The 27,379-nt window shown below is 49.6% G+C and overlaps 1 protein-coding gene across 9 annotated transcripts in view; it reads left to right on the forward strand.

Moving 5' to 3' along the window:
* Positions 1–19,199, forward strand: part of Slc25a25 (solute carrier family 25 member 25) — a 34,286-nt gene extending 15,087 nt beyond the window's left edge. Inside the window, exons 1-11 of one of the 9 annotated variants that reach the window (XM_036184655.1) lie at positions 2,211–2,313; positions 11,981–12,107; positions 12,192–12,279; positions 12,868–12,903; positions 13,141–13,252; positions 14,410–14,568; positions 15,792–15,944; positions 16,224–16,331; positions 16,423–16,590; positions 17,101–17,251; positions 17,339–19,199. In XM_036184655.1, the coding sequence (XP_036040548.1) occupies positions 2,275–2,313; positions 11,981–12,107; positions 12,192–12,279; positions 12,868–12,903; positions 13,141–13,252; positions 14,410–14,568; positions 15,792–15,944; positions 16,224–16,331; positions 16,423–16,590; positions 17,101–17,251; positions 17,339–17,523 (1,326 nt within the window). In that variant the 5' untranslated portion in view covers positions 2,211–2,274 and the 3' untranslated portion in view covers positions 17,524–19,199. Of the gene's footprint in view, positions 1–2,210; positions 2,860–9,099; positions 9,440–11,980; positions 12,108–12,191; positions 12,280–12,867; positions 12,904–13,140; positions 13,253–14,409; positions 14,569–15,791; positions 15,945–16,223; positions 16,332–16,422; positions 16,591–17,100; positions 17,252–17,338 lie in introns of those variants that run through there. The other 8 variants (XM_036184649.1, XM_036184656.1, XM_036184653.1 and 5 more) reach the window with 8 other exon arrangements.
* Positions 19,200–27,379: the final 8,180 nt, after the last annotated feature.

Here is a 27,379-nt window from a genome sequence, read left to right on the forward strand (position 1 = left end):
AAAAGGATTGTGTTTAAAAAAAAAAAAAAAGAATATTGAATCACAGATGGACCCAGTTGAGAAAATACCCCCACCAAATTGGCCTGTGGGCCTGTGGTACATTTTCTTGATTGATGATTGATGGGGCCTGCTCATTGTCACTTGTGGGCTGGTGGTCCTGGGTACTATGAGAAAGCCGGCTGAGCAAACAATAAGGAGTAAGCCAGTAAGTAGAACTCCATGGCCTTTGTACCAGCTCTTGCCTCCAGGTTCCTGTCCTGATTTCCTTAGATGGACTGTGATTGAGACAAATAAGCTGAAATAAAGACTTTCCTTTCCCAGGTTGCTGTGGTCATGGTGTTTTATCACAACAATAGAAACCCTGACTAACACACTCTGTCTCAGAGTTGAAAAGGAATTGGGGATGTCTGTAGCTCATTGGTAGGCATTTGCCTAGTATTTCTAAGGCCTTGGATTCAGTCCCCAGTATGCTTAAAAAAAGTCCTGCTGGGCGGTGATGGCCCATGCCTTTAGTCCCAACACTCGGGAGGCAGTGTCAGGTGGATTCGAGGTCAGCCTCGGCCACAGAGTGAGTTCCAGGAAAAGCACAAAGCTACACAGAGAAACCCTGTCTCAAGAAACAAACAAACAAACGAAAATTCACCAATTATAAGTGCACAGTTCAAGGGAACTTTTTTGTTATAGACAAGGTCTCACCATATAGCACTGGCTGTGCTGGAACTTGCTCTGTAGACCAGGCTGGCCTCGAACTCACAGAGATCTGCCTGCCTCTGCCACCCCAGTGCTGGGACTCATGGCCTGTGCCATCACACCCAGAGACAGAAAACGTAAGAGCTGGAGCATAGGGTGGAGTGTTGTGACATGGGACTTCTGCACATACCTGCCTGTGAGGATCAAAACCTTACAGCAGCCAAGGTTGTCTGCCCAAGACCAAAAAAGATCAAGCCAACCAAAATCCTGGTATAGTCTCGAGGCCACACCCCACACTGAGGCACTACTGGCAGTGGATGATTGCTGGAAAGAGACAATCTCTTTTTATAGGTTTCCCATGCTCCAGCTGGATGACCTGTGCATCTGTGGCAGGACTAACTGGAGTTAGTGGGTTATTTAAAAGAAAAAAAGGATAAGGTGTGTTGGGGGCATGAGGGAAGTTGGGGAGATGAGTAGATATTTCTTTGGATACATTTATGGAATTATACAAAATAAAGGAAAATTTACAAGCAAAGTTTAAAAATCATTTATATATAAAACAAAGATAGTATATGTATGTGAATGTTTATGGCTTTATGTGTATGAGTACTTCACGCAGGTTTACAGAGTAAGCTGAAAGTGGAACTGCAGTGCAGAGGGCTGGAGCTTTTGAAAAGCTGGTCTCTAACTAGGGTTCTTCTTTCCTGGGGCTTGTAGCAGTGGGCGGAGCTGTAAGTTCCCCCATCCTCTCCTGAGAATTTAGAGAACCTTTGGGGGGGGCTTGCATCCTTTAATGTGATTTTTATGTATGGATATATGTGCATGTATATATTTGTGGGCACACATGTGGAGGTCAGAGGACAACTTGAGGGAGTAGATTCTCAGCTCCCACTGTGGATCCAAGATCATACTCAGATCAGCAGGCCTTGGCAAATGCCCTTAACCAGCTGAGCCATCTCCCCAGCCTTGGGCTTGTATCTTTAAAACAGAATGATTATGAACATTTTGAGTCACCTTTGTGAGGGATGATAGTTGGTCACTATTTGTCTGCTATTAAACTAAAAACAACTGAAGATTAATCATGGTCATTTGCTCACCGAAGTGGACAGATGTAAGTCCAAGGCCTGGTTCGAGGGATGGGGGTGAGGTAGGTAGAAGGATTCGCGTTCTGATGTGATCTCAGGAAACAACTACCATGTAGGCTTGCTTTCTGCTAGGCTTAGGTTGGAGAAAATTGAATAATGGGAGAAGAGAGTGATGCTAGGTGACTTATGAGGTGTTGCCAAGGACCCTGGATCACGTTGAATGTGGTGAGTGGCATTGGGGAAGCTTCCCTGGGGAGAGTGGGAAGTTATCTACAAAAATGAGCCTGTTCAGATTCTGCAAAATGAACCTGGTCTGTACCTCCCTGCGGACTAGCTGGGCTGCAAGCAGGAAATACTCCGCCTGTGATTGGAGGGTTGGTGGTCCGGATAATGAACCCGGTAGTGTCGGCAGAGGTGATTGGCCAGGCCCTGCTGCAGTGAGAATGCAGACTAGATGCTCTCTCTGTCCTGAGTTTGCGGAATGAGCGAGGACGGCTGAATGACTGGGAGCCCCGAGTTGTTTCCATCTCCAAGAGAGGTCTGTCTGGATATTATTTTTTTGCATTAGAAAAAAAAAAAGAGCCAAGACTTTGATCGTCCACCATCTGACTGAAGTGAGTTTTGATTGAAGTAGCCCAGCTGCTCTCCATATTGCTAGCAGCCGGGGAGGCTCCCTAAGTGAGCTACTTCTCAGGCTAGGCACGAGCGAATTTGAAAAAGCAGGAAACAGCCCCTGCAGTAGCTTCAGCCTGGGAACTCCCCAGGCTAGTATTCCAGACAGCTGTGTAGCTAGAGACCTTTGGTATTGTGGTCACATCCCTAAGAAGTGAACAGTCTTCAGCAGTGGCATTTGGAGGAAGCCGGGATGCTACAGATGCTGTGGCATTTTCTATCTAGCTTTTTCCCTAGAGCTGGGTGCCAAGACTCCAGAGAGGGCATCGATCATGGAGTCAAAGGCACCCAGGCCCCTGCTCGGGGAGACCAGATGTCCACCTTTTTGGGGAAACAAAACGGAAGGGCTGAGGCCACGGAAAAGAGACCCACCATCTTGCTGGTGGTCGGACCTGCAGAACAGTTTCCTAAGGTAACAGCACCTTCAAGAGGACTTTCTAGTTTAGGGCTGGGCTGGGGTCATTTTCCTGAAAAGGGAAAAAATGAGCACGGGAGGGGGAAGTTAAAAAAAAAAAAGTTTGGTATTGGAGAAATGTTGGGTGATGAAGAAGGCCACAAGATTTGGTCTAAAATGTCTATCACCACTGTAAACTTCCTTATCCATTGTGACTGCCCCTGCCTGGTTGTTGAGGAAAGGTTACTTCAGTAGATTAACCCCAGGTTTGTCTGTTTTACTGAACAAGCCATTTGAAAGGAAGGGATGAGCTAAAGTTTATTGTCTTCATTTATCAAGAGTGTGAGAGGACAGTTGAAAGAGAAGGTTCCTTGAAAGGGAACAGGGTTTTTGTTTTTGTTTTCCCAAGACAAGACCTCATTATGTAGCTCTGGCTGCCTGGGACTCACTCTGTAGACCAGGCTGGCTTCAGCTCATAAAGATCTGCCTGTCTCTGCTTCCTAAGTGCTGGGACTAAAGGTGTGAGCCACTGTGCCAGGCTAGGGGAGGCAGATCTTGTCAGCTTTATGGTCACTTGCTCCTTGCTGGGTTTACCTGAGGTCCTAGAGGAAGTTCAGGGATGGACTGGGTCATAGGAGAGCCTGGAGTCATGCAGAGTAGAGGCTGGTGACTCTTGAGTTGACCACAGCCCCCAGGGTCAGCCAAGTGTCAGGGCCTTTCTTCTTTGCATCCAGTGCTCACAGGAGCCAAGGTAAGTGACAGCACTCCCCAGTTGGAGGTTGGAGAAGTAAAGTGCAGAAGAGTTCAGTAATTTGCCAAATCACTTATAGAGAGGAATTGCTGAGACTTAACCCCACTCTTTCTGGAACCTTGTTTACATCCCTTCAGAGAGCTGTTTAACGGGGCTGGTCGAGCTCTCACTGAGAACAGACCGGACTGTCTGCCGCGGGTGCAGCCTTATTCATCCACTGAGTTTCATTCCTGAATCTTCTTCTCAGTTAGAGGGCAAGGAGAGTCTACCCAGTGTTTGGCATATAATAGATGTGCCCAGAATGTCACATCGAGTCTCCCTGGAAGTGTCTGTCTAGCTGTCACCAGTAGACAGGGACTTTACTGTGACATGTTTTGCAGTAGCTGAGCAGCGACATCAAGGGGAGTCTATAGACTGATGAACTCCCATAGTCAGGGTCTCACAGAGACTGTCCTGCCTGAGGCATTTGAGCTTACTGTACGGCAAGAGAGTGCTGCTCTCTACCTCAGACCAGGAGTGCTGGTATGCTCATTTTGTGACATCCTCTGTCCTGAATTAGCTGGCTGCCTTTTAAAAAGATGACTTTTTTTAAAACTTTAATAATAACTGCTCTACTTCCTAGTTTCCTGCTGGTACCCCTTGCCAAGTTTGCCTCTAAGGGCTTGCCTTGGGACTTTCAAGCCTGGCCTGCAGAGACCCACACCATTTTCTGGCTCTGTTTGGGGGAGGGGAATTGGGTTGGTGGGCTTCATGGGGAAGGCAAGAGGGAGCACCTCTGAGCAGTGTAGACTCTTTGAAAGTCGGAATGGAAACAGTGAGCATTTACACTGCACAAAGTACATGAGATGGATCAGCCTCTGCCTTTCTCAGCAAGCTTTGGGAACAGTCTGGAGAACCTTCAGTTCTCAGGCTTCTCATTGTCCACTGCACTACCGTTTCATTCTACCCCACCCCTCCCCACGTAAATCTGTGTCTGTGAGTCGGGTTCCTGCAGGCTCTTGTTATAGGAACTGCTCCAGTTTCCTCTTCATCTTTGTCTCACAGTTAATCCGAAAGTTGGGAAAGAGAACCATTTGTCTGGAGTGGGAGGTGCCCTTGCACAGTGGAGCTTAGATCCTGAGGGGCGGTCAGGATTGTTCTCATTGTGTGTGTAATTACCAAGTGTAGGCAGGTTTCATTGGAAACCTGCTACACTGGGCTGTCATGGCAACCTGATCATAAAATGACAGAGCAGCCAATGAGATTTGAGAACCTTGAGGGTGGGGCTTGCCAGGCTCCTTCACTTAACGCTTCTGGCTCGGTCTGAGTCATTGCAGAGCTGGGAGTTACTTTCCGACTCAGTGCTACCTCCCACTGTACCTGCCCTCTTTGTGTGTCCAACCCTTACCGGAAGTTCCTGTTGTGGGGTTGGGCACGTGATAGAGGGGCAGGATGAGGAAAGCGACGGTGGTCCGGGTAGATCAAAGTGGAAAGATGCTCTTGAAAGGATCCGCTCCTTTACCTAGTCCGTGAAATCTGATGCCATGAGCAGAGTTCTAGTGCTGCTGCTATTGTTCTCGTACGTCAGTCATAGGAATGTGAGACAGATCTAGGTCACCAAACTAGATAGAGTAAGGAAAGAGAGCTGTGGTCAGGTCCCCAGGGCCATGAGCTGCCTTGGGATGCCCGGAATGGGACCTGAGTCTGCCATTGCTATGCCTCACGTGTGGCTCCTGTTGATCACAGGGGTCTAAGCTTGGGCTTTCAGATGTTTCCTAGAAATGGGCTTGAAATCCCTCACCTGTGGAATCGGCTTTAGGCACTATTCTAAGTGGCTGTTGTAACAGAAACCCGGCCTTGTTGTGAGCCTGAGTCTTGTCATCCGTAGGCTTGGGGACTTGGGCAAGCCAGGCAGAGAGGACTGAGGTGGCTGCAGAAGCCTCTAGTGGCCTACAGTCTGAAGTCCCAGGACACAGAAGTTGCCTCAGACACCAGGCACCTAGAGATGGACTCTTTCTGGAAGAGTCTGTGTCTGTGTTGAAAATGGAGTTCTGAGCTGGGCAGTGGTGGCACATGCCTTTAGTCCCAGCACTGGGGGGCAGAGCTAGGCGGATCTCTCTGAGGCCAGCCTGGGCTACAGATTGAGTTCCAGGAAAGGCACAAAGCTACACAGAGAAACCTTGTCTGGAGGGGGGGGGAGAAGAAAGAAAATGGAGTTCTGGATTAGAAGATGAATGTTTAGCTAAGCACCTCTGCTTTGCTTTGCTTTCTTTGGGGAATAACAAAGTCTGCTTGTGTAGCCCAGGCTGGTCTCCTACTCAGTCTCCTGGGGATATAGATTTAGATAAGCGCCACCATGCCTGGCCTCTACTGAATCTGTGTTCAAAAGGAAAAAGTTCCAAAGCTAGCCTGGGTTACATAAAGAAACTGTCTCAAAACCAAAAACAACTTAGGTTGGACCTGTGGGTGTGTCTCAATTGTAGAGCACTTGCCCAGCATTCAGGGCCCTCCCTGGGTTCAGTCACCATCACCACAGAAAATGAAATTAAACTAATGTTGGAATAGAATTGATATAACACTGTAAAATAGTATGTTGACAGTCACTTGCAGAACATTTCAGAGAACATTCCTTGCCTCTCCAAAACTATTGGTCTGTGTAGGATAATGACCTTTGTTATAGTCAAGGAAATGCCTTTTTAATTATATATGTGTGTGTGTGTGTGTGTGTTTTGACTGTATGCATGTCCATGTACCCATGTGCATGCCTAGTGCCCTTGGAGGCTACAAGAGGATGTTAGATCCCCAGAACTACAGTTACAGATGGCTGTATGAACCACAATGTGAGTGCTGGGAATTGAACCTGGGTCCTCTCGAAGAACAGCAAGTGCTCTAACCGCTGAGCCATCTCTCTAGCCCCCTCCCTGTTTTTTTGTTTTTTGCTTGTTTGTTTTGAGACCTGGTTTCTCTGTCTCCCAAGTGCTGGGATTAAAGTCATGTTGTGTACCACCACCGCCTGCCCTTTTTTTTTTTGGCATTTGTGCATGTGTGTGAGTGAAGGTTGGAGTGGCAGGCAGCTTTGCCTGCTGAGCCATTTCATCAGCCTTCACCCAAAAGCCCTTTTGTGAGTCAAGCAAGAGGTGAAGACAGGGTATGCAAAGTCTGAAGCTATAGCCTTCTGTCTTTAGGACCCCAGCAGTGGACTTAAGATGTCTGTTAAAATAGCTCAAAAGCAGAATGTTTTGGATTGGGCAATTTCAGAGACGGCTGAATCTGAGCAGAAATCCTCTTAGAATAACATCTCCTCGTCAGATCAAGTATACGCCAAGGCCTGGGTTTACAAACTCAAGTCTCTGGAACCCAAATGCCTTCTCCTTTGTTAGATTCTGTTTCAGTGTTATACACGATTATACAATAGTGTCTTATTCTAGAATCCTCTTAGCAGTTTTATTCTGTGTAGACCTGGCTGCCTTTGAACTCAGAGACCCACCTGCCTATCTCCTGAGTGCTGGGATTAAAGGTGTGTATCTTCACAGATTCTTAAGACACTTTGGAGTTGAAATCCTTTCCCTTTTGCTGATCCCCAAATGGTAACTACCCATTTCAGTCCATCCCAGGAGTGACAAGGCTTAGTCTCTATTAGGAAGGGATGGAGGAATAGGGATACACCATAGAAGGAATGAGGGTGGGACTGATCCTGTCCTGTCACAGTGACGTGATCTCGCCCTCAGAGACTCTCATCTGGAGGGGAGGAAGGGATGGAAAGAGAGTGCAGGTTGGCATGTAAAGAATGATGATGTATCTGGGGGCTGGAGAGATGGCTCAGCAGCTAAGAGCATGTGCTGCTTTTGCAGGGGACCTGAGCGCCCATCACCAACACCAGGCTTCGTGCTACCACCTGTAAATCTACCCGTAGCTCCAGGGAATCCAGTGCCTCTGGCCTCTGAGGACACCTGTATGTCCATGGCTTGTGTATGGCAACACACACACACACACACACACACACACACACACACACACACACACAGTTAAAAATAATACAATTTAAAAATAAAATAAAAGATCAGATTCTTCCAGGACCAGAGATCTTCTGTCTTCTGAAAGTTTGTATGTAGAGCTGGGCTGCCAGTGGACACAATGATAATGGGAATGCCCGTAACCACAAGTATTTGCAGTGAAAAAAAGCGTAGGTGAGGGGTCCAGTTTAATTCCTCCCCCTCTGCTTGCTGGTGAGTAAGCCTTTGCTAGTCATTTCATTAGTTTTTGAGGTTAGTTTTGAGTCTTACACTGTAGCCCAGGTTGACTTTGAACTCTTAACAGTTCTCCTGCTTCATTCAGCCTTCTGAGTGCTAGGATTACAGGCCTGAGTCACCATGCCCAGCAACTAGTCAAATTTGTGAAGATACTGTGAAGACAATTTAGGGAGGAAGGACTTGTTTTAGCTCCTGTGTTAAGCCCATCATGATGGCCAGGAGGCAGAGAGAGGAGAGAGCAAGTTTGCAGTAGCCAGCTTTCTGCTTTCACCCTTTATTCCAGCTGCAGCCCAATCCCGCTCTCAGGTAGGACCTCTCTGCTTAACTAGTCTTCTCTGGAATTACATAGACACACCCAGAGGTGTGCTTTACTAATCTCTCAAGCACTTCCCAGTCTAGATAAACCCTGAGCCTTCAGTGTGGCCCACAAGCATTCTACTCCTGAGCCTCCATCCCACCCCATTTTTGAGATAATATGTAGCTTAGGGCTTCAAACTGGAGATCCTCCTTCAGTCCCCAAAATTCCGGGACTGTAGTCCAAGCCACTATGCCTGGCTCATTTAATCATAGTTAATTTTAGGGCCAGGCAGTGGTGGCGCACGCCTGTAATCCCAGTACTGGAGAGGCAGACGAGGGTGGATCTCTGTGAGTTCAAGGACAGCCTGGGCTACAGAGCTAGTCCAGGACAGGCTCCAAAGCTACAGAGAAACCCTGTCTCGAAAAACAAAACAAAACAAAACAAAAGGCTTTAGGATGGCACAGCAGAGTTCTTAGAACTATGATCAGACGAAGATTTCTAGTGGCTCTGAGTGGGCATGGGCTTTGAGGACTCACCCTTGGCTAACCCCAGTGACTGATGGAAGCAGTTCCCAGGTACTGCATTCTTGTGGATTGTGGGTTCTGTGTTCCAGGACAGCTGGGGATGTGGCTCTCAGATTCCTCTCTCACAGTAGCCTGGGTCAGTTTTCAATGGGCTTTGATTCAGTCTTTAGTTCCACTGAATTTCCAGTTGGGAATTATTTACTAAGAGGAGAAAGGTGCATAGTGTGACGCATTTGGGGACCTTGTATGAAAACAGAATGTTGGCTGTTTGTTTATTTTCGGGGGTTGAGAGCCAGGGGTGAAGGTTTGTTTGGACATGGGGACTGCATCCCTAGGCAATGCCTGTGCCTGGGCTCCAAGAGTTAACTGCTGCAAGCAGTGACGTTTGTCCTGATCTTTGCTCCTCTGCTCTTGAGCAACCTGATACTGTCGCTGCTGGGGCCTGTGCTCATTGGCTGCTGGCTGCACTTAGAGTGGGCGGTTTTTTCTATTAAGTAAAAGGGCAGGACTTAAGCAGCCAGTGACAGCTGAGGCAAGACATATCTTGTGCCACTTTCCTGTGAACTCCGGCATTTCCCACTCTTGACTTTGGCCAGCGCTTGCTCCCAGTGGTGGTTGAGCACCCGGTTTCCCCAGCATGCTCTGCCTGTGCTTGTATGTGCCGATCATTGGGGAGGCCCAGACGGAGTTCCAGTACTTTGAATCCAAGGGGCTTCCTGCAGAGCTGAAGTCCATCTTCAAACTCAGTGTCTTTATCCCCTCGGAAGAGTTCTCCACCTACCGCCAATGGAAGCAGGTCTGTATGCTGAGCCAGTGTGGCAAGGGGCGGCAGGCAAGGACTAGTTTTGAGTGAAGCGATGAATGGTCTCTAGGCATGACTTCCCTGCCAAGAGGAAAGAATGTCTGAAATGTAGGTGTTTCCCCAGCCCTCGGGGCTGTAGCCAGCATGTTATGTCATTGTCATGAGAATGACTGGTCTTCATGTAATTTCCAAGAAAGGCTGGACCGAGAAGGCGCTTGTGGGAGATGGAATCTTTGGCTGAGGTAGAGTCTTCTAAAATGTACATGGTGTCGGCAAGGTCCAGAGCTGTTTCACTGCTTGGGCAGTTTCTGTGACTTTGGGGCTGAGGCTAGAAACACACTGGAGGAGGAGGAGAGGCTACAATATGGAGGGAGCATTCCCGCCTGGACTTTTAAATGCTAAGTGCCCAAGGAAACAGGATGGCAGCAGTGATCCTGGCCCTTGTGTGATGGGAAACTGAACCATGGCTTGGGGGTTTTCTTTGAGTCACTAAATTTCATGCTGTCCCCCAGTGCTGATGTGTTGTTTGGGGATCATAGAATGGAGACACAAAGCAGGTGTGAGTGGTTGTAAAAGGGGGGGGGGGGGCAAGTCTGCCTGTCTGCCCGCCTTCCCTTTATTTTATTTTATTTTATTTTATTTTATTTTATTTTAAGACAAAGGTCTCCATGCAGCCCTGAGTGACCTGGTATTCATAGAGCTCTGTCTCTGGCTCCCTAGAGCTGGAATTAAAACCTTCTGCCACCGTACTTGGCAGGTCTTTCTTGGACAGGGTCTTGGTGTTAGTTCAGAATGGCCTCAGACTCTTAGCGGTCCTCCTGCCCCCGTCTCGCTAGTGCTAGGATTGTAGGTGTGCACCACCGTGCCTGCAGATACAGAGCGAGCTCTTTGAGAATGTTTTAAAATAATCGTGGGTGGTCTGTGTCACAGGACGTCACCCCAGGACAGATTACTTTGGTGGCAGGCTGTCTAGGGACCAGAGAGTGTTCTGTATGCCTCCTCCCTAAGTGACATACACTTTTTCCTTCCTATTTGAGATCTGGGGTGGTGGCCCTTGACTGAGAGCACAGATGTTGGCAAGAACTTACATAACCCCAGCCTTCAGATTAGACATGTGCTCCATCTGTCCCATGCGCCAACTTACCCTCATGGGTTCTAGGGATCTAGAACCTCCCCGAAATCAATGGCTAGAGTGCTAAATAAGAGGGAACCCTGATGGCCACCTTTGAGAGTGTGAGCCAGCCAGTGGCCCATCCGTTTTTGAACCCTAGCTGGCTCAGAACACTTTGACTTAGCACGATGATTTTTGACGAGTGAATGGATTTGTCTATAAGAGTACTGAGGAATATTTTCCTTGGGAGATTCTCTTGTTTTTTATTCAAAGTGCCCTCTCCAAATAATTAAATAATGTAATTAAAACGCCTCCCCCCACACCCACACCCATCCAGTGACAGGGGCTCATTCTATAGCTCTGGCTGACCTAGAACTCCCTATGTAGACCATCCTGGCTTTGAATTCACAGAGGTCCACCTGCCTCTGTCTCTGGAATGCTGAGATTAAAGGCGCCCACCACCACTCTTGGCTAAATGTAATTTAAAAAGAAAACAAAACAAAAAACAAAGTGCCACTGAGATGGAATGCATATGACAACCCTGGCAATGGCCTCCTGTGAATGCCATCTCTAACTGCTGTTTTTTTTTTCTTTGTGACATGTGGGAAAGGACAGGCTGTACCTCTTAGAGCAAGCTGCTGGAGAGGCCTCAATAAAGCCTTTCACATACCCCATGCCCTGTCCTGCGGGGAGAAGCACCCAGCTGCTTTGCATCCAGCTGCTGTCACAGCTGCCGAGCAAAGCTCACCTAAGACAGGTGCTACCAAGGATCAGGGCCACTAAAAGCCTTAGGTCACTGAACTGGTAAAGCTGTTCTGGCCTTCAGCGCTTGGTTGGGAATCTGGAGTTGGATATATCTGATGTCTCTGAGACTAAGGACTGGACTTGCAGTGCCATCGTGAGCCCAAGAATAGTTGCCCCTGGCTCCTCCTGTCTCTGCAGCCTCCAGAGTATTCCCTGGCAACGTTTCTGCCCACTAGGCATTGTCTGCATCTTTACCCTGGTCACCAAATTGTTACTGGACTAGTGCCACCACGGGGATAGGGCAAGAGGCAGAGCTCCTCCTAAGGGGACCTGTCCCAGGGACAGTCCTGCAGGGGAGCCAAGCCGCTGGTCCTGGCTGTACAACAAGCAGGACTTGGGGATGCTTGGTAAGAACAAGCACCAGGCTGCCCTGCTGGGCTCTGAGGGCTTCCTCTAGGGAGCACTTCTCTACAGCCAAGCAGGGTGGGCCCTTGCTTGGTTTCTGAATAGGAACCTAAGCAGTGGCTCTGCTGTGTGGGTACAATTGACACGATGGGGTTCCCATGGGCTCGTATATCCTTAGCAATAGGATGTCTTGGGTCCCTGTGGAGACCAGTTATTTCCCCATTGCGACAAGATGCTAGGGAGCCAAAACTCAAGTTTTTACATTGGTCTTCTAGAAAATTGTGCAAGCAGGTGACAAGGACCTTGATGGGCAACTGGACTTTGAAGAGTTTGTACATTACCTCCAAGATCACGAGAAAAAGCTGAGGCTGGTGTTCAAGAGTCTAGACAAAAAGAATGATGGTGAGTTTAGCTTGTAGCTCCCCTGCTGGGCAGGCCTCTGGCTTACAAAATGCCAGACCCTGCTCATGGCTCTTGTTGTTACAGGACGAATCGATGCTCAAGAGATCATGCAGTCCCTGCGGGACCTGGGTGTCAAGATCTCTGAACAGCAGGCAGAGAAGATTCTTAAGAGGTGAGCTCTGTTCTCTGGGATGTTTTAATAGCTTTTGGTCTAATCCACGTACTGTTCATGTTACCTGCTGCCCTGAAACTGGTCCTGTGTTGGAAGGATGAATAGGCCCCTTCCCAAAGCAAGCTTCTCCTGAGGTTTGCAGCCCTACTCTAAGACTTACAAATCTGGAATTAGCCCCATTTGCCAGTGACCCTTAAAATGACAAGCTGAGTTGTAGGCATTTCATGTTGGTGAGAAGTGTCCTTGGAACACTTTCTCTGCTTGTCCTTGAGTTGGATTGCTGCTAGTGGCTTGTTCTTCACTCTGTAGCCACACATGCTGGCCAGAAAGATGGCTCACTCATGGGCAGAGTGCTTCCAGAAAGCTCTTTGAATAGAACAGTTTGTACCTGGCTGTACTCACAGCCGGCTGGCCACAGGGACAGCAGCCCCTAGAGCCTACTTCTGCCCCTCACTAACTAAAGGTTTTGTCCTCATGCTGTGCTGGCCCCTAGTGTCCTTGGGTGTGCTTGCTTTACTAACCTGCTCAAAGCATTTATCTGTGTTGTTTCTCCTCTCTCCTCTGCATCCTCCTTTGTCTGTCTGTCAGAATACGAACGGGCCACTTCTGGGGCCCTGTCACCTAGTAAGTATCTGTGTCACCCCGTGACTGCCTCCCTCCCTGATCAGAATGGGGTTCTTGTGGGCCAGCATATCTCCATTTTGTAGAAAATGGGGTATCGAGCCACCTTACCCTTTCTCATGGGCACATGGTGCCTTTGGTTTCCTCAGTGGCCATGGCACCTACCTTCATCCCGTGGTGGGGCACACAGCTGGCAGACGGGGTGTGACACACGAGAGTAACCATGCTTCTGCCTTACAGCATGGATAAGAATGGCACGATGACCATCGACTGGAATGAGTGGAGGGACTACCACCTCCTGCACCCCGTGGAGAACATCCCGGAGATCATCCTGTACTGGAAGCACTCAACGGTGAGGCCACACACCCCACCGTCCACTCAGACAGCCATCTTTGACTGGTGTCAGTGATTCCTTCCCCAGCCAGGCCTGAGCCCAGGAGGTGTTGTCCCCTTTTGCCCATATATGACTATATGTTCCTCTTCTTTCCACACTGACCAGCCGGAACAGCACGGCTATTCCCTTGGCCCTTCACGGGGAGCACCTTTCTATTCCCATGTGCCATTGTCCTTCATGGTCCATTCCACATATCTTTTCCCAGTGCCGCTGCTTCTCCCAGAAGCATACAGTCTGTCCTCCTTGGGATGGGGAAAGAAACCTTGCTATAGATACCTCCGCCTTCCCTGGGTTTCTTTTTTAGTATCATTTCTCTCTGTGGCAAAAATAGCATGTCCTAGCTGAGACAGAGGAGCCTCATGAGGTAAAGGGCAGCCTGGGCTACAGAGTTAGACTCTGGCTTTTTGGTTTTGGTTTTTAATAAGCATGCCCTATAGGGGCCTACATACTGGTTTGGTTTTTTGTTTTTTGTTTTTCCCCTCAGTTAGCAGGGTTCCACATTCAGGAATGCAGATGTGGTCCCCAGTTGGAAATGTCATTCTGACTTAACACTACTCCTGCCTTATCTACCTGCTCCCACAGTGCCCGGTCAGGGCTTCCTGGGTGAAAGTAAGAGGCTGACTCTACAGCTTAGAACAGCTGGTCTGTCTCTGGCCTGTAGCCAAGAGGTCAGCAGAGCTGGCTGGGACTGGTTCCAGGGAGACACCATTACGCAAACAGCACAGCAGTTTGCTTGTGAGGCCTTGCATAACTTCCTGTCCTGCCCGAAGTCTGGCTCCGCATCAGGTTACAAGGTTTATACCCATCCTTGATCCTTGTGGTCCATCCCTGTAGTCCTTGCCGGAAGCTGCAGGAGCTGCCTTAAGAGGGCAACCCAGCAGCTTTGTAACGCTCTCCCCTCCCATCATTACCTGCTCCTTTCTAGACAAGGTCAAGAGCTGCAGCCACTGTCAGAGCAAAGGGCAAGAGTTCCAGTGAGTTTTCAGTGCCTCTTATCCTCACCATGTGTGTGGCCACTTTGAGAGGGTGGAAGGCAGTGACCATCGCTGGGCTAGCAGCTTGGCCACAGATGTCCTGAGTAAAGTTGGCTATGTCTCTGCTTGTCTTCCCCATAGATCTTCGATGTTGGTGAGAACCTGACAGTCCCAGATGAGTTCACAGTGGAAGAGAGGCAGACAGGGATGTGGTGGAGGCACCTGGTGGCCGGAGGTGGGGCAGGGGCAGTTTCCAGAACCTGCACTGCCCCGCTAGACAGACTGAAGGTGCTTATGCAGGTGAGCAGGAAAGTGGTCAGATTCCTACCCATGGTTCATTGGTGGCTCAGCTTCCTCTCCCTCCCTCAACTGGGACCCTGATTTAAAAACCCAAACTTCCCACCCCAACTAATGGAGTTAATGCTTTGCAGGTACCATAGATCCAGGCCTAGGTGACCTTTGCATTTAGCTGGTCTAATTTTATATGAGAAACCTAAGCTGGGCATCACCTTACATGGCCTTGTTACTTGGAGTGTGCCAGGACCTAAATTCCTTAAGCACATCTCAGGATGGATAGGGTTCCTCATGGAAGGTAGGGTGAACAGAACCTTTCATGACCCAGAGGCCATCAGGTAGCAGTGCCTCTACCTTTCCTGGGCATTCAGCTCCACGTCCACAGGGCAGAGATAAACTTGTCTGATGTCAGGGGAAGCATTGTGAAATGACCCACATGTGGACACTCATGGACTTTGGTGTCTGTCTGCACAGTGACCATTTACCCCATTTTGCTTCTCTCTGGCACTTCTTGTGCCAGGAGGCCTGCCCAGGAATAGCACATCCCCTAGAAGCCCCCTGGACAGACTAAAGGTGCTCATGCAGATGAGCAGGAAATCGATTTTTACCCATGATTTGTTGGTGACTCAGCTTCCCCTGGCTTCCTCAGCCAGGGCCCTGCTTTAAAAGCCCAAACTTCCCATCCCAGCTAATGGAGTTGGAGTTAATACTTTGCAGGCACTACCCCATTCCCCTTGGCATAAGTTAAGTGGGATCTCCCCCTATCTTCCAGAAACAGACAGAGGCAAATGACTTAGAAGATGTCTTGGGCTGGCCCCTCCTCCCAGCTCTATGGCCTGAGCAGCCATTTCTCCCCCCAGAGCCTCTGAGAAAACAGAAACTTGAACAGTTCCCTCTCACTGTTGTTTTTCACAGAATTCCTGGGATGTTTATATAGAGATTATGAGTTGTCTTGTCTGGGATGATGGGGCATACCTCTAATACTAGTACTTAAGAAGATTGAAAATTCAAGGTTAGCCTGCACTATATAGTATAAGAGCCTGTCAATAATAATAATACTAAAACAAAAACATCCAGCCATGCCTGCTGAATCCTCAGGATGCTAATTTATTCTTCTAATTGCTCAGAGGGAAGAGCCTTCCTGTGTCCTGACAACGGCAGGTTTCTCCCAAGGTGGACAGTGGCAGCCCTCAGTCCTGCTGAGTTCCTCTGACCTCTTCTCCCCCCAGGTCCATGCCTCCCGCAGCAACAATATGTGCATCATAGGCGGGTTCACACAGATGATTCGAGAAGGGGGTGCCAAGTCTCTCTGGCGGGGCAATGGCATCAACGTCCTCAAAATTGCCCCTGAGTCAGCCATCAAATTCATGGCATATGAGCAGGTGAGGACCTGGGAGAGGGTTGCCAGGTGGTAGCTGCTCATGTGGTATCTGCTGGACTGAGGTCCCTGAAGCTAGAGCCAATACTTGTACCCAAAGGACAGCAAGGTAGGTAGGGGGCTTGGATGACACCAGCTCTCTACTACTCCCTTCCATTTGGGGACAGCATAAAGTAGCTTCAGGGTCACAGGTTCATCCTTAGCTGACTGGCTGTGAGAGGAAGGGCAGGGCCAGGAGAGGTGCTGTGGGCCCAGGTGCATCCCTGTGTGTTCCCTGTTTCAGATGAAGCGCCTTGTTGGTAGTGATCAGGAGACACTGAGGATCCATGAAAGGCTTGTGGCGGGTTCCTTGGCTGGGGCCATTGCCCAGAGTAGTATCTACCCAATGGAGGTAAGGGTCACCTGGGTCCTGGAGTGGGCAGTACACCTGGGACACAGAGAGGAATGGGCTATGCACATGCTTTTTGTCACTCTCGTTGTAGGTTCTGAAGACCCGGATGGCTCTGCGGAAGACAGGCCAGTACTCGGGCATGCTGGACTGTGCCAGGAGGATCTTGGCTAAAGAGGGTGTAGCTGCCTTCTACAAAGGCTACATCCCCAACATGCTGGGGATCATTCCCTATGCTGGCATTGACCTAGCTGTCTATGAGGTGAGGCCCTATTGGGCATAGGCCCTGGGACCAGAGAGGGAAATTCAGCACCTGCCCGGTACCCACAGCCTCCTGATGGGAACGCTTAGATGAGAGATAGCAGTCAGCTGTTCACAGCCGTGGTCTCCCATCTCCCTACACCTCTGGCACAGCGGGTATGAACTCTGTCCCAGATTCTGTACCCTCTAAGGGCCCAGAGGTTCAGCAGGCAGATCCCAGAACTCAGTGACTATTGGGGGCTCACAGATCTCCTCAGACTCCATACCACAGAGGCCAGGTGCTGTGTATGGGAACAGAGTGCTCCCTCTACCCATGTCCTGATCCCTGTCCTAGCCAAGAACCCCAAGTGACAGCGGATGCAAAAGGCTCTGTCTGGCCAAGTGGCTCAGTTCACATTGGCTTCTCAAATCCCATGTGATAGGAAACCGCTTTCCTGTGCTTCAGTAACTGCCCTTCCCCCAGCAGGTCTCTCCCACTGGCTCTTCAAGGCTCACCTCTGTTTGCCTCTAGACACTGAAAAATACCTGGCTACAGCGCTATGCCGTGAACAGTGCAGACCCTGGTGTGTTCGTTCTCCTGGCCTGTGGCACTATTTCCAGTACCTGTGGCCAGCTGGCCAGCTACCCACTGGCCTTGGTCAGGACCCGGATGCAGGCACAAGGTAAGGCTGGTCCTGTGTTGACTTCCATGTCCCTAGTATTTGGGATGGCTGACAGGTGGTGTCTGACCAGTGGCCTCTCTTTCACAGCCTCCATTGAGGGCGCACCTGAGGTAACCATGAGCAGCCTCTTCAAACAGATTCTGCGAACTGAGGGGGCCTTTGGGCTATACCGAGGGCTGGCCCCCAACTTCATGAAGGTGATTCCGGCTGTGAGCATCAGCTATGTGGTATACGAGAACCTGAAGATCACTCTGGGCGTGCAGTCTCGGTGACGGGAGGGTGGCGGACTTGGTGATCCTGGGCTACAGCCCAGGATGTGCAGCCATCTCATTCTGTGAATGTGCCAACACTAAGCTGACTTACCCAAGCTGTGAAACCCAGGATGCCACAGGGGAGGGGCAGGGACTGGCAAGCTCTAGGCTGGTCCTGCTGACCTGGCAGACCCTTGTGTCCCTTCCAAGGAAGACCTGTGGACATTCCTTGGAGTCCAGAGGTCAGTAGGAATGTGGGCTCCTGCACCTAGAGACAGGATGTTTTCTGCAGTGCCTGCCAGATAGTGAGCTTGGAGGCCAGCTTAGCTCTTCCATCTCGTCCACGAAGCCAGCCATCAGCCACCCTCCCTCTGGTCCAAAGAGCATTCCTGTGCCCCTCATGTCTTTCCCATTGATGTGCTGTGGTAGGAAGTGGGCCTGTCCCACTTCTTGTCCCTCTCCCTTAGTGCTGCTCCTCCAAACCTGTTTCCCAGGCTGCAGCATCCTATAGACCTGTGGTATGGGAAGCTGAAGAAGTACCCTACATCCTGGCCTCTTCTGAGCTCACCGGCAAGGCTGCCTGGATGTGTCTGGGTACTCAGGCACTGGCTGCCTGGCACCATGGTGCATGGCTTTGCTGAAAGCTAGTCTAGGACCTGGATCCCAGAGGGTTTGTGCTGCCTGCATGGGCCTGATGTCCTCTGAGCTGTCCCTAATCCCTGTCAGGACTGGCACCACACTTACTGTTCCATTCTGTGGTGTGAGGGTGGGGCAGGGTATCAGCCCTTTGTGTGCTGTCCTGATGAAAAGGAAAACATGCTGAAGGCCTTAATCATGTCTTACTGGGGAAAGGATTTGGTTCGGAAGGACAAGCTGGACACTGCGCATGTGCCGTACTTAAGAGAAAGCAGGAGAGGGTGCGGAGGGAAGTGGTTTGGCTGCTTTAAAGTCTGTTCAAGGTCCTGTGGGCCGAGTGGGACCAGCCTCACATTCCACACGGCGTATCACACTGCTTGGAGCCTATTTATTTTGTATTTATTTGAACAGAGTTACGTCCTAACTATTTTTATAGATTTGTTTAATTAATAGCCTGTCATTGTCAAGTTCATTTTTTATTCATATTTATGTTCATGGTTGAGTGTACCTTCCCATTACCACCTGGTGGGGGGTGGGGAGACAAGGTGGGAAAGTGGCCACAGAGTGACCTTACCTGCTACCTACACAGACGGTATGTCTGTCCAAAGAAATTTCCCTCCCAACTGGAAACAGAAGGAAAGGCACAAGGGGAGGACCCTTGCTGTGGAGAGTATCCCCTGGCAGGCCGGGTAGGGTAGCGGGGAAAGGTGGCAGTTTACCATCCTTTCCTGGACTGAGAATTCCTTTGTTTTGCCCTTTTGCAATGACAAGGCAGTGGGTGCTTCACTGGGAATTTGGTACATGGGTGAGGACTAAAGGACCAGATAGCCTGCCCCCCAACCTGTGACCTGGGCTCCCTCCTGGCCCACAGCTGCCCTTGCTCAATGAGTGGTCAGCTGGCCACTTGGCAATTGTGCCTCCATTGTCCCAGAACAGCCTGATGAAGAAAATCCAAATAGTATGCAAAGATCAATGCAAAAATTACCGTTCTGTACAGTCTGTTGCCGTAACTGGAGTTGTCCAAGGCAAGCAGCCTTCTAATAAAGTTGCTTCAACTGTGACAGTGGAGCCAGCAGTTTTCTGCTCTGGGCTTGGGGGACACCTACATTTTCCTTACCCTTCACCTACATACTTACACCTCAGCTTCGAGAGCACGTGGTCTTCAGTGGGTGTTTGTTAGCTGTGGGGTTGCTCCATCTCTGGCAATGGCCTCCCCTTCCTCAGGGAGCTTGTTCTTCACATGGCCTCCAGGGTGCTAGAGGCCGGTCAGCTCAGACCTTTCGCTGTCACACCTACTCGGCCTGTCTCCTCAGAGCTTTGTTAGAGGGCTTGCTCTTTGTGCAAGCTCACCCTCTCCACTGGAACAGTTGACGGGCATTGAAGTGTCATATGTCAGAGGCCGGGGCCTGGCTTTCCTCCAGATCTGCTTCTCCCTCCTTGTTACCCTGGCAAAGTGTGGCTCCATTCTTCTAGGGACTTAAGTAAAAACCTGCTTCCTTCCCACCCTCTCATTCTAGTCTAGTCCATCGGAGTACGCCATCTACCTTCAGGTCCATCTGGGGCCTGCTGCTCACCACAGCCACCTTGCTGCCTGACCGCTTCTCACCTTGATTCTTACAAAGCTCTTCCGTATGTCTGTCTCCCCTGCTCCCCTCCATTTTTCTAAGTGACCTACATAGTTGAGTGATTCCCAGACCTAAAACCTTCAACTCTGGTTCCTGTCACCCAAAACCTCCCATCAAGACGACAAGCCACAGGCTGGGAGGAACCATTGTATGACACCCTGTATCTCAAGATGAGGATCTAATTTAAAATGACACTTAGGGGCTAAGGAAATGGCTCAGAGGGCAGACTGGCAAACGGGGCAGCCATCAAGCCTGGTGACCTGATTTTGGTCCCTAACATCCACAGGTCGGGGGAACCAACTCCCTCAAGTTTCCTCTGACCTCCACATTCACACCAACACAGAAACCCACAAAATAAATTCATAAAAGTGATTACAGCCTAGGGAGGTGGCTCGGGGCCTAAGAGCACATTCCAGCACCTGTGTCGGGCAGCGCCACTTCCAGAGGGCTGGCTTCCTCTGTGGGTCCTGCACACGTGTGGCATGCACACACAAACATGCTATATAAATAAAAATCCTTTTTTAAAAAAACCTTAAAAATAACATGGTAGCACATGGCTTTAGTCCCAGCATTTAGGAGGCAGTTCGAGGCCAGCCTGGTCTGCAAATTGGTTGCAGGACAGCCAGCCAGAGAGAAACCCTGTCTTAGAATAAATAAATAAACAAACAAACAAACAAACAAACAAATATATATATCCTACAGGCTGATGAGATGGCTCATTAAGAAAGGCACTTGCTGCCAAGCTTGAGGACCTGAGCCCCACGTGGCAGGAGAGAACTGATTTGCTGAGGTTATCCTGTGACCTTCACATGTATACTGTGGTTCATACATGCACCCACACAAATATATTTTCTTCACAGGAGGGGTGGAAGCATGACAAAGGGCCCTGTTTTGTGAGTTGTCAGGAAAGCTGGGGTGCCAGCGTGCACTTGAGCATTAAATAACCATTTGAAGGGACCACATCCAGCTTTGCTGAGAATCTGGAGCAGATGCCTCCAGTGGTAAGAAAGGTCAAGTGTAACCATTGGGAAACCTGTTGTTAACCACACTAGAGTGAAGTGAATCGGTATTTCCCTTGTGAATCGGCAGATTGTCCCCAAGTGCGTACCTGCTTCCAGCTGAGTGAAAACATACCTGTGCAGCTTATGCTGGCATGGTGGTGCACACCTTTAATCCCAGCACTGGGGAGGCAGAGGCAGGTGGATCTCTGTGAGTTCAAGGCCAGCCTGGTCTACAGAGTGAGTTCCAGGACAGCCAGGGCTACACAGAGAAACCCTGTTATGAAAAACCAAAAATAAGAGACTCGAGACAGCTCTTTGGTTAAGAGCATTGACCCCACAGGCAGGGTACCAATAAGCCTGTCCCCTGGCTCAGCTGGTGCTGGGCCTCTGTGCTTGAGAAGGAGACACATAAGGTGTCTTGACTCCAAGGGTCCGTGTTGAAGTAGTGCCTTGTTTGGTGTGTGTGTGTTATATTTTTATTTCTTTTGTTTGAGACAGTCTTGCTATATAGCACAGAGCTGACCTTGAACTCAAGAGTCCATTCTTCCTCCAGCTCCCAACTGCTGGGATTATAAACTTATGCCTCCGTTTTTTGTTTTTTTACAAAAGCTTCTGAAATACTCAGTTTCAGCCCCCATAAAACCTAGCTGGACCCCTTCCTGGTCCCCCGCAGCCCAACTAGCTGCACAGGGCTCCAGTACACAGGCCTGGAGCTCTCTGCTCAGCCTCCAGCACCTGAATGTCCCCTGATGGGCATGGTTTGCATTCTGTCTCTAGGAGAGGTTGTGGCCTTGTGGCAGGGAAAACCTTTGCAGTCTCTGGTGCCAGGTCTTCCTGGGCACCCAATGGCCAGGCCAGGTTACTATGGTGGGAAACAGCACAGGGGCTCTGGCACACACATGCCTGGGTGTGCCCAGGCATGGAACTGAGATGAACCACCTGTACAGAGTGTCCTTTAACTTTGTGTCTACCAAGAACCTCAGAACATCACCTTATTTAGGAACAGAATCTCTGCAGACAGAATCTTAGGATGAAGTTGGCACTGCAGTTTGGAGACCATAGAAGCAAGTCAATCAGGTATTGGGGGAATTCAAGCAAGAGTTTAATGGGACTTGGGCTCTTAAGAAGGGAGCTAGCATTTCCCGACAGCAGGCCCAGCTGCTTGGGGAGGAAGGAAGAGCAGATCATGGCTTGCCGCAGGTGGGTTAATAGTCTGGTCCCTAGCTCCTCATCTTACCAGGTGGACTTTAGGTGCTGAAGCTGCTTCAGCCTCAGCAAGCTCTGAGCTCCTTTGCCTTCTGTCCTCTGGTGGCTCCCAGTGTGTCGAGCCTAGTCTAGATTAGGAGGGGGCCCCAAATCCAGTGATTAGTGATTATCCTTACAAGAATAAGAAGTGGCATGGTGTAATCCCAGCATTTGAGAGGTCAAGTTCATGGTAAGCTAGGATACATATAGACCTGATTTAAATTTCATTACATATTTATTTTGTGTGGGGTGTGTGTGTGTGTGTGTGTGTGTGTGTGTGTATGTATGTATGTATGTGTGTCTGTGTGGGCATGTGGGAGGTCAAAGGACAGCTTGTGGGAGCCTGTTCTGTCCTTTCGTCATGCAGGCCCTAGGGGTTAAATTTAGGTCCTCAGGATTAATGGCAAGCACCTTTACCTGCTAAGCCATCTCGATGCCCTTGATACTCTATAAAGAGGGGGCAGTCACTAGGACAAAAACACTCAACTCTACATAAATAGGCAGAGGTTAAGGGGCTATGTCTGCAAGCTAAGAAACACCAAGGACCCTGCTGGCAGCCACCATTGGAGACAGGGAGCTGGCCCCACCCACATCTACATCTGTGTGAGAATATCTGTGGGTTTTGCCATCCAAGGTTCTGGGAATTGGCTAGGACATCAATACATTACTTATTTCAGGAATTTGTTACTAGGGTAACAGGTGAATAATTTCCTTCCTTTGGGTCCTGGCTGATTGACTTAGCTCCCCAGCCTGCTCTCCCACCTGTTCAAGCCTTGTCCTCTAAACCAGCTGGAAGGGGAAGCCTTACCAGCAATTGAACTGGCTTTCAGGCACTGTGAAGGAGTATTCACCAGGAATATCACTAGGAATATCAGCGCTCTGCCCCTCTGTTCTGTGTATTTGGGTTTGACCTTTGTGAGACATCCACTGCCTGTCTTAGAATTAGACTGGTCCCCACCTAAGCCAGCCTCTGCTCCCTGCCCTGTTGCCTGGCACATGTCACTCACTGTTTTCTTTCCGTAGGCTCTTATCCACCCACTCCATGCTGGGGGCTTTGTTCCCTGCTGCTGTGCATGCCTAGAGTCTAGAACTGTTAACACTCCCATGTGATTTGGATTATATTGCCCCTGCATGGCCTTTGAATTAGCTTACAAGGTAAATTGCCAAGTCCCTTTCTCCGCTAGATGGGCATGGGACCTTTCTTACAGCCCTGAAGGAACATGTCCCAGTTCATACAAAGGAGAAATTGGCCTTATTCACCATAGTGGCCTGTGCTCTGCTGTCCCCAATCCAGATTTCACCGGTCTGAGTGGATTGGAATGTAGGGGAAAGGTGGAAGGGAGGAGGAGCCGTCATGCTGGGCCCAGCTGCCCAGGTGGACCTTGGTCCTTGCACCTACGGGCCAGCCAGCCCAGTGTGGCCACTGTTGGTCTGGGCTCTATGGAAAGAACTTCAGGAAGTGGAGCAGAAGTAAGTTTGAAACCAGAGACAGCTGGTGACCTTCCAGGTTCTGCAGGGCCATCACACCTGGCCAGCCAGGAGAGCTGCCCAGTGAATGAACTTGTCCTTTTCTGTCACTGTGAGCCCACCCTATGGGCCTAGAGAGTCTTTATTTCTCATAGCACTTGCTGAGGCTAATGGGGGAGGAAGCTGATCTCATCAGCCCATGGGGTACCTGGCTCTCCCTAACTTTACAGATGTGGGCACAGGAGACCTTGGACTTGTCCCGTGTTCCAAGCAAAAGACTAATTTCTCTTTCCTGACTACCTTCAACGCGTGGCATCTGTGTTAGCATCTCAGGGTCGCTGTTACCAGAAACCACACACTCAGTGACTCAGAACATGCCAGCTTCTGGAGGCCTGAAGTCCAAAGTCAGTTCTACTGACTGGAGTCAAGGTGTCAGCAGGTCTGGTTCCTCCTGCAAGCTTCAGGACAATCTTCTAGCTTCCGGAAGCTTCTGCAGTCCTTAGTTTGTGACCCTTTCTGACTCCTCCAGCTGCCATGCTTCCACACAGAGGCACATTCTGACTCTGATCATATCTCCCTCTGTTTGCTGTATATTTTTAATGTAGCCCAGGCTGGCCTCAAACTCACCTTGTAGAGGAGGAAGAGGACGACCTTGAACTCCTGATCTTCTGCCTATACTTCCTGGTGTTCTGGGATCACAGGCTTGTGACACCCCACCTGGCTTTCTGTTTGCCTCTCTTGATTGCTTTTAGTGCCTGCCTAGACAATCTCCCCATCTCAAAATCAGCAGTTTGATCACACCTATAAATTCCCTTTACCACATCAAGTGCAACAGGTTCTGGGGATGGAGAGCTTTGAGTCAGCTGGTCGCACTGCCCCCCACCCCACACACAGTTCCCTGGCTGTGACAGCAGGGTTAGCAAGGGTCTGAGTCCAGCTGAACATTGAGCTCTAGAGTTGCCTGGAATACAGATAGACCATGTCTCAAAAAACCAAAAAGGTATTCATTCTCCGGTACCATCAAACACCCTCACTGGTCAAAATCCTTCCTATTAGTTAAATACAGCAGAAGTGATGCCCAAGGAATGTGGCACACTGGAAAATCAGGCAGTAGTTGGAACTATCGAGAAAGAACAGCTTTAACCTAGAATAGTTTCTATGGAGAATAAGCATTCATCATTCACCTAATCCCAAAGAAAATGTAATGGGGGGGGAGGGGATGGCTCAGTGATGAAGACAAAGTTGCTCTTGCAGAAGACCCATATTCAGTTCTCAGCACCCATATCAGGCAGCTCACAAAGGCTTCTAATTCCAGCTCCAGGGCAACGGCTGCTTCTTGCTGCATGCACACACATGTACATGCACACATGCACAATACTTTAAAATAATTTTTTAAAACATTTTAATGGAAATTTAACAAACAAAAGCAAAACCAAACAAAAGCCCCTAGATCCTCCCTGTGGGCTTCCTCCCTAGTTACCATGGAGAAGACATCTTAGTCTCAGAGTTCTCCAGTCCTACTTCCTAGTGTCCTTGACTCAAGACTGGGAGTCACAGGGATGTCACCCTGAGGTAGACAGCTGACCTCACACATTATGCACATCACCCCAAGCCTATACTAACTTCCAAACACCTCTGGACCCCAACCTCTCCAACCCCACAGATGGTCACTGATGCCAGTTCACAAGAGGGAGGAGGCTTGCCCAAGGTCATAGCCAAGAGTGGACAGGGGCCCAAACTCCAGCCTCTTCTTCTGCCAAGACCATAGGTGAAGCTGGTCAACATGGTGCACATCTGTAATCCCAACACATAGGAGGCCACAAGTTCTAGGTCAGGTTCCAGCCTAGCCTGAGCTACAGAGACCTATCTCAAAAACAGACCACAGGAGACTTAGTGTGACCTGAACATGACAAATGTCAATAGTGGTTCTTGGGTTAGGTCTGAGCCCTCATGAAATGTGATTTGTGTTTTGTTTTTCAAGACAGGGTTTCTCCATGTAGTTTGGTGCCTGTCCTGGATCTTGCCCTGTAGACCAGGCTGGCCTCGAACTCACAGAGATCCTCCTGCCTCTGCCTCCCGAGTGCTGGGATTAAAGGTGTGCCGCCGCCACCACCCCCCGCTGTGACTTTTTTTTCCCCTACTCACTCATCTCCAGACTCTTAATGCTAAAAGCTCAGATGGGCTGTTTGGACAATGAAGACCACTCTGCTACACCCAGAATCAGCCACAATGTGGCAGCCCCATGCTGTTTCCATCTGTGGCAGGCTTTGGAGGCGCTCTAGTGACTTGACACCAGGTGGCATTGGCAAGCGTTGCTGTGGGCTTTGGAGGCTCTCTAGTGCCTCCTGGTGTCGAAGGAAGCATTGCTGTAGGCTTTGGAGGCTCTCTGTGGGAAGCACGCTGAAAGTATTCTAGGAAGAAAGAAGCTGAGCCTAGGTGGTGTTTGTGGCCACTTCATTCTCCAGGGCAGTCACAGGAAGCCAGTCTGGCTAGCACAGTCCTTGGAGTTCTCATCACCTGCCAAATCAGTGCAGGCTTCTCCCTACCTACAGCAACCCCAGGAAAAACCTCGGGATCACTCCCTTGAATCCCTGACGCCTCTGCCAGCCCTACTGCTTTCTGTGGACTGCAGACAGAAGAAAACTTCATGTCTGTGAAGGGGAGAGAGGGTATGTCTGACAGCTGAGACACAACCTGTCTGTCACACCTAAGTCAGATGACCTCAAGGGGGCGCTAAGGCTAGACACAAGTGCAAGACCAGCAAGGGCACAGGCTACAGGGCATCTCCAGGCTATGGTGGACATTTCACCACAACATAGGTAGATCAGTATCAGCGGCTTCCTTTGGGGAACAGGGACAGAGATGTGAGTCAGCCTCTTTGGGAGGTTCCAAGGACCAACAGTGGACAGTCTTGAGAAGGGAACATGGAGGCTGGAAGCAGGGATGCAAGGATGGATAGATGAAGGCACAGAGAAGTAGATGCAGGGATGGAGATGTGAAGGCATGAAGAGGTAGGAGGGATACAGGACAAGGGGATGGAGGGACAAAGGCAGAGGTGGGGTGGGGGATGGAGAGAGATGCAGCAGTGGGACGGTACAGGACCGAGAGATCCTGTCACCCCAGCATCACAGCCTAAGTTTATGTTTGCTGTGGTTGCTTGGGGGTCCACAGGCCTAATCTGGATCGAGGTTCCTCAGACTTCAGGTGTGACCAATAACTGAAACAGCTGTGGCTCTCGGGCCCCCACCACATTCGGAGATGACTTCCATGTCGTCTTGTGCCAGGCACACTGCCTCAAGCCCAAGTCCTCATTTCTTCCCACAGCCCTAAATGTTGACATCTGATACCATAAAGGCAAGTGCTAGTAAATGGGCCGTGGTAGATCTGAACAGGTGCCCTGCATAGAGCCAATATGCACATATTAGCAAGGACAGAGTTCCAGGGCTGGGGGGCACAGAGGCAGAATGGCCTGTATGGGCCAGTGCCCTACACCTCATGGACTTACATGATATTAAGAGCATGGATTGGGCCATACCACTTGGGCATATACCCAAGGAATGCTCAATCATACCACAAAGATACAGGCTCAACTGTGTTCATAGCAGCACTATTCATAATAGCCAGAACCTGGAAACAACCTAGATGCCCATCAACTGAAGAATGGATAAAGAAAATATGGTACATATACACAATGGAGTACTACTCAGCAGAGAAAAACAATGACATCATGAAATATGCAGGCAAATGGACAGAACTAGAAAATATCATCCTGAGTGAGGTAACCCAAACCCAGAAGGACAAACATGGTATGTGGATTCTAGATATAAAACAAAGAACAATCAGACTGCAACCCACAGAACCAGGGAGGCTACATAGCAGGGGCTATGTAGCTATGTAGGATGA

Source organism: Onychomys torridus, chromosome 4, assembly GCF_903995425.1.
Source record: "Onychomys torridus chromosome 4, mOncTor1.1, whole genome shotgun sequence".
Lineage (NCBI taxonomy): Eukaryota > Metazoa > Chordata > Mammalia > Rodentia > Cricetidae > Onychomys > Onychomys torridus.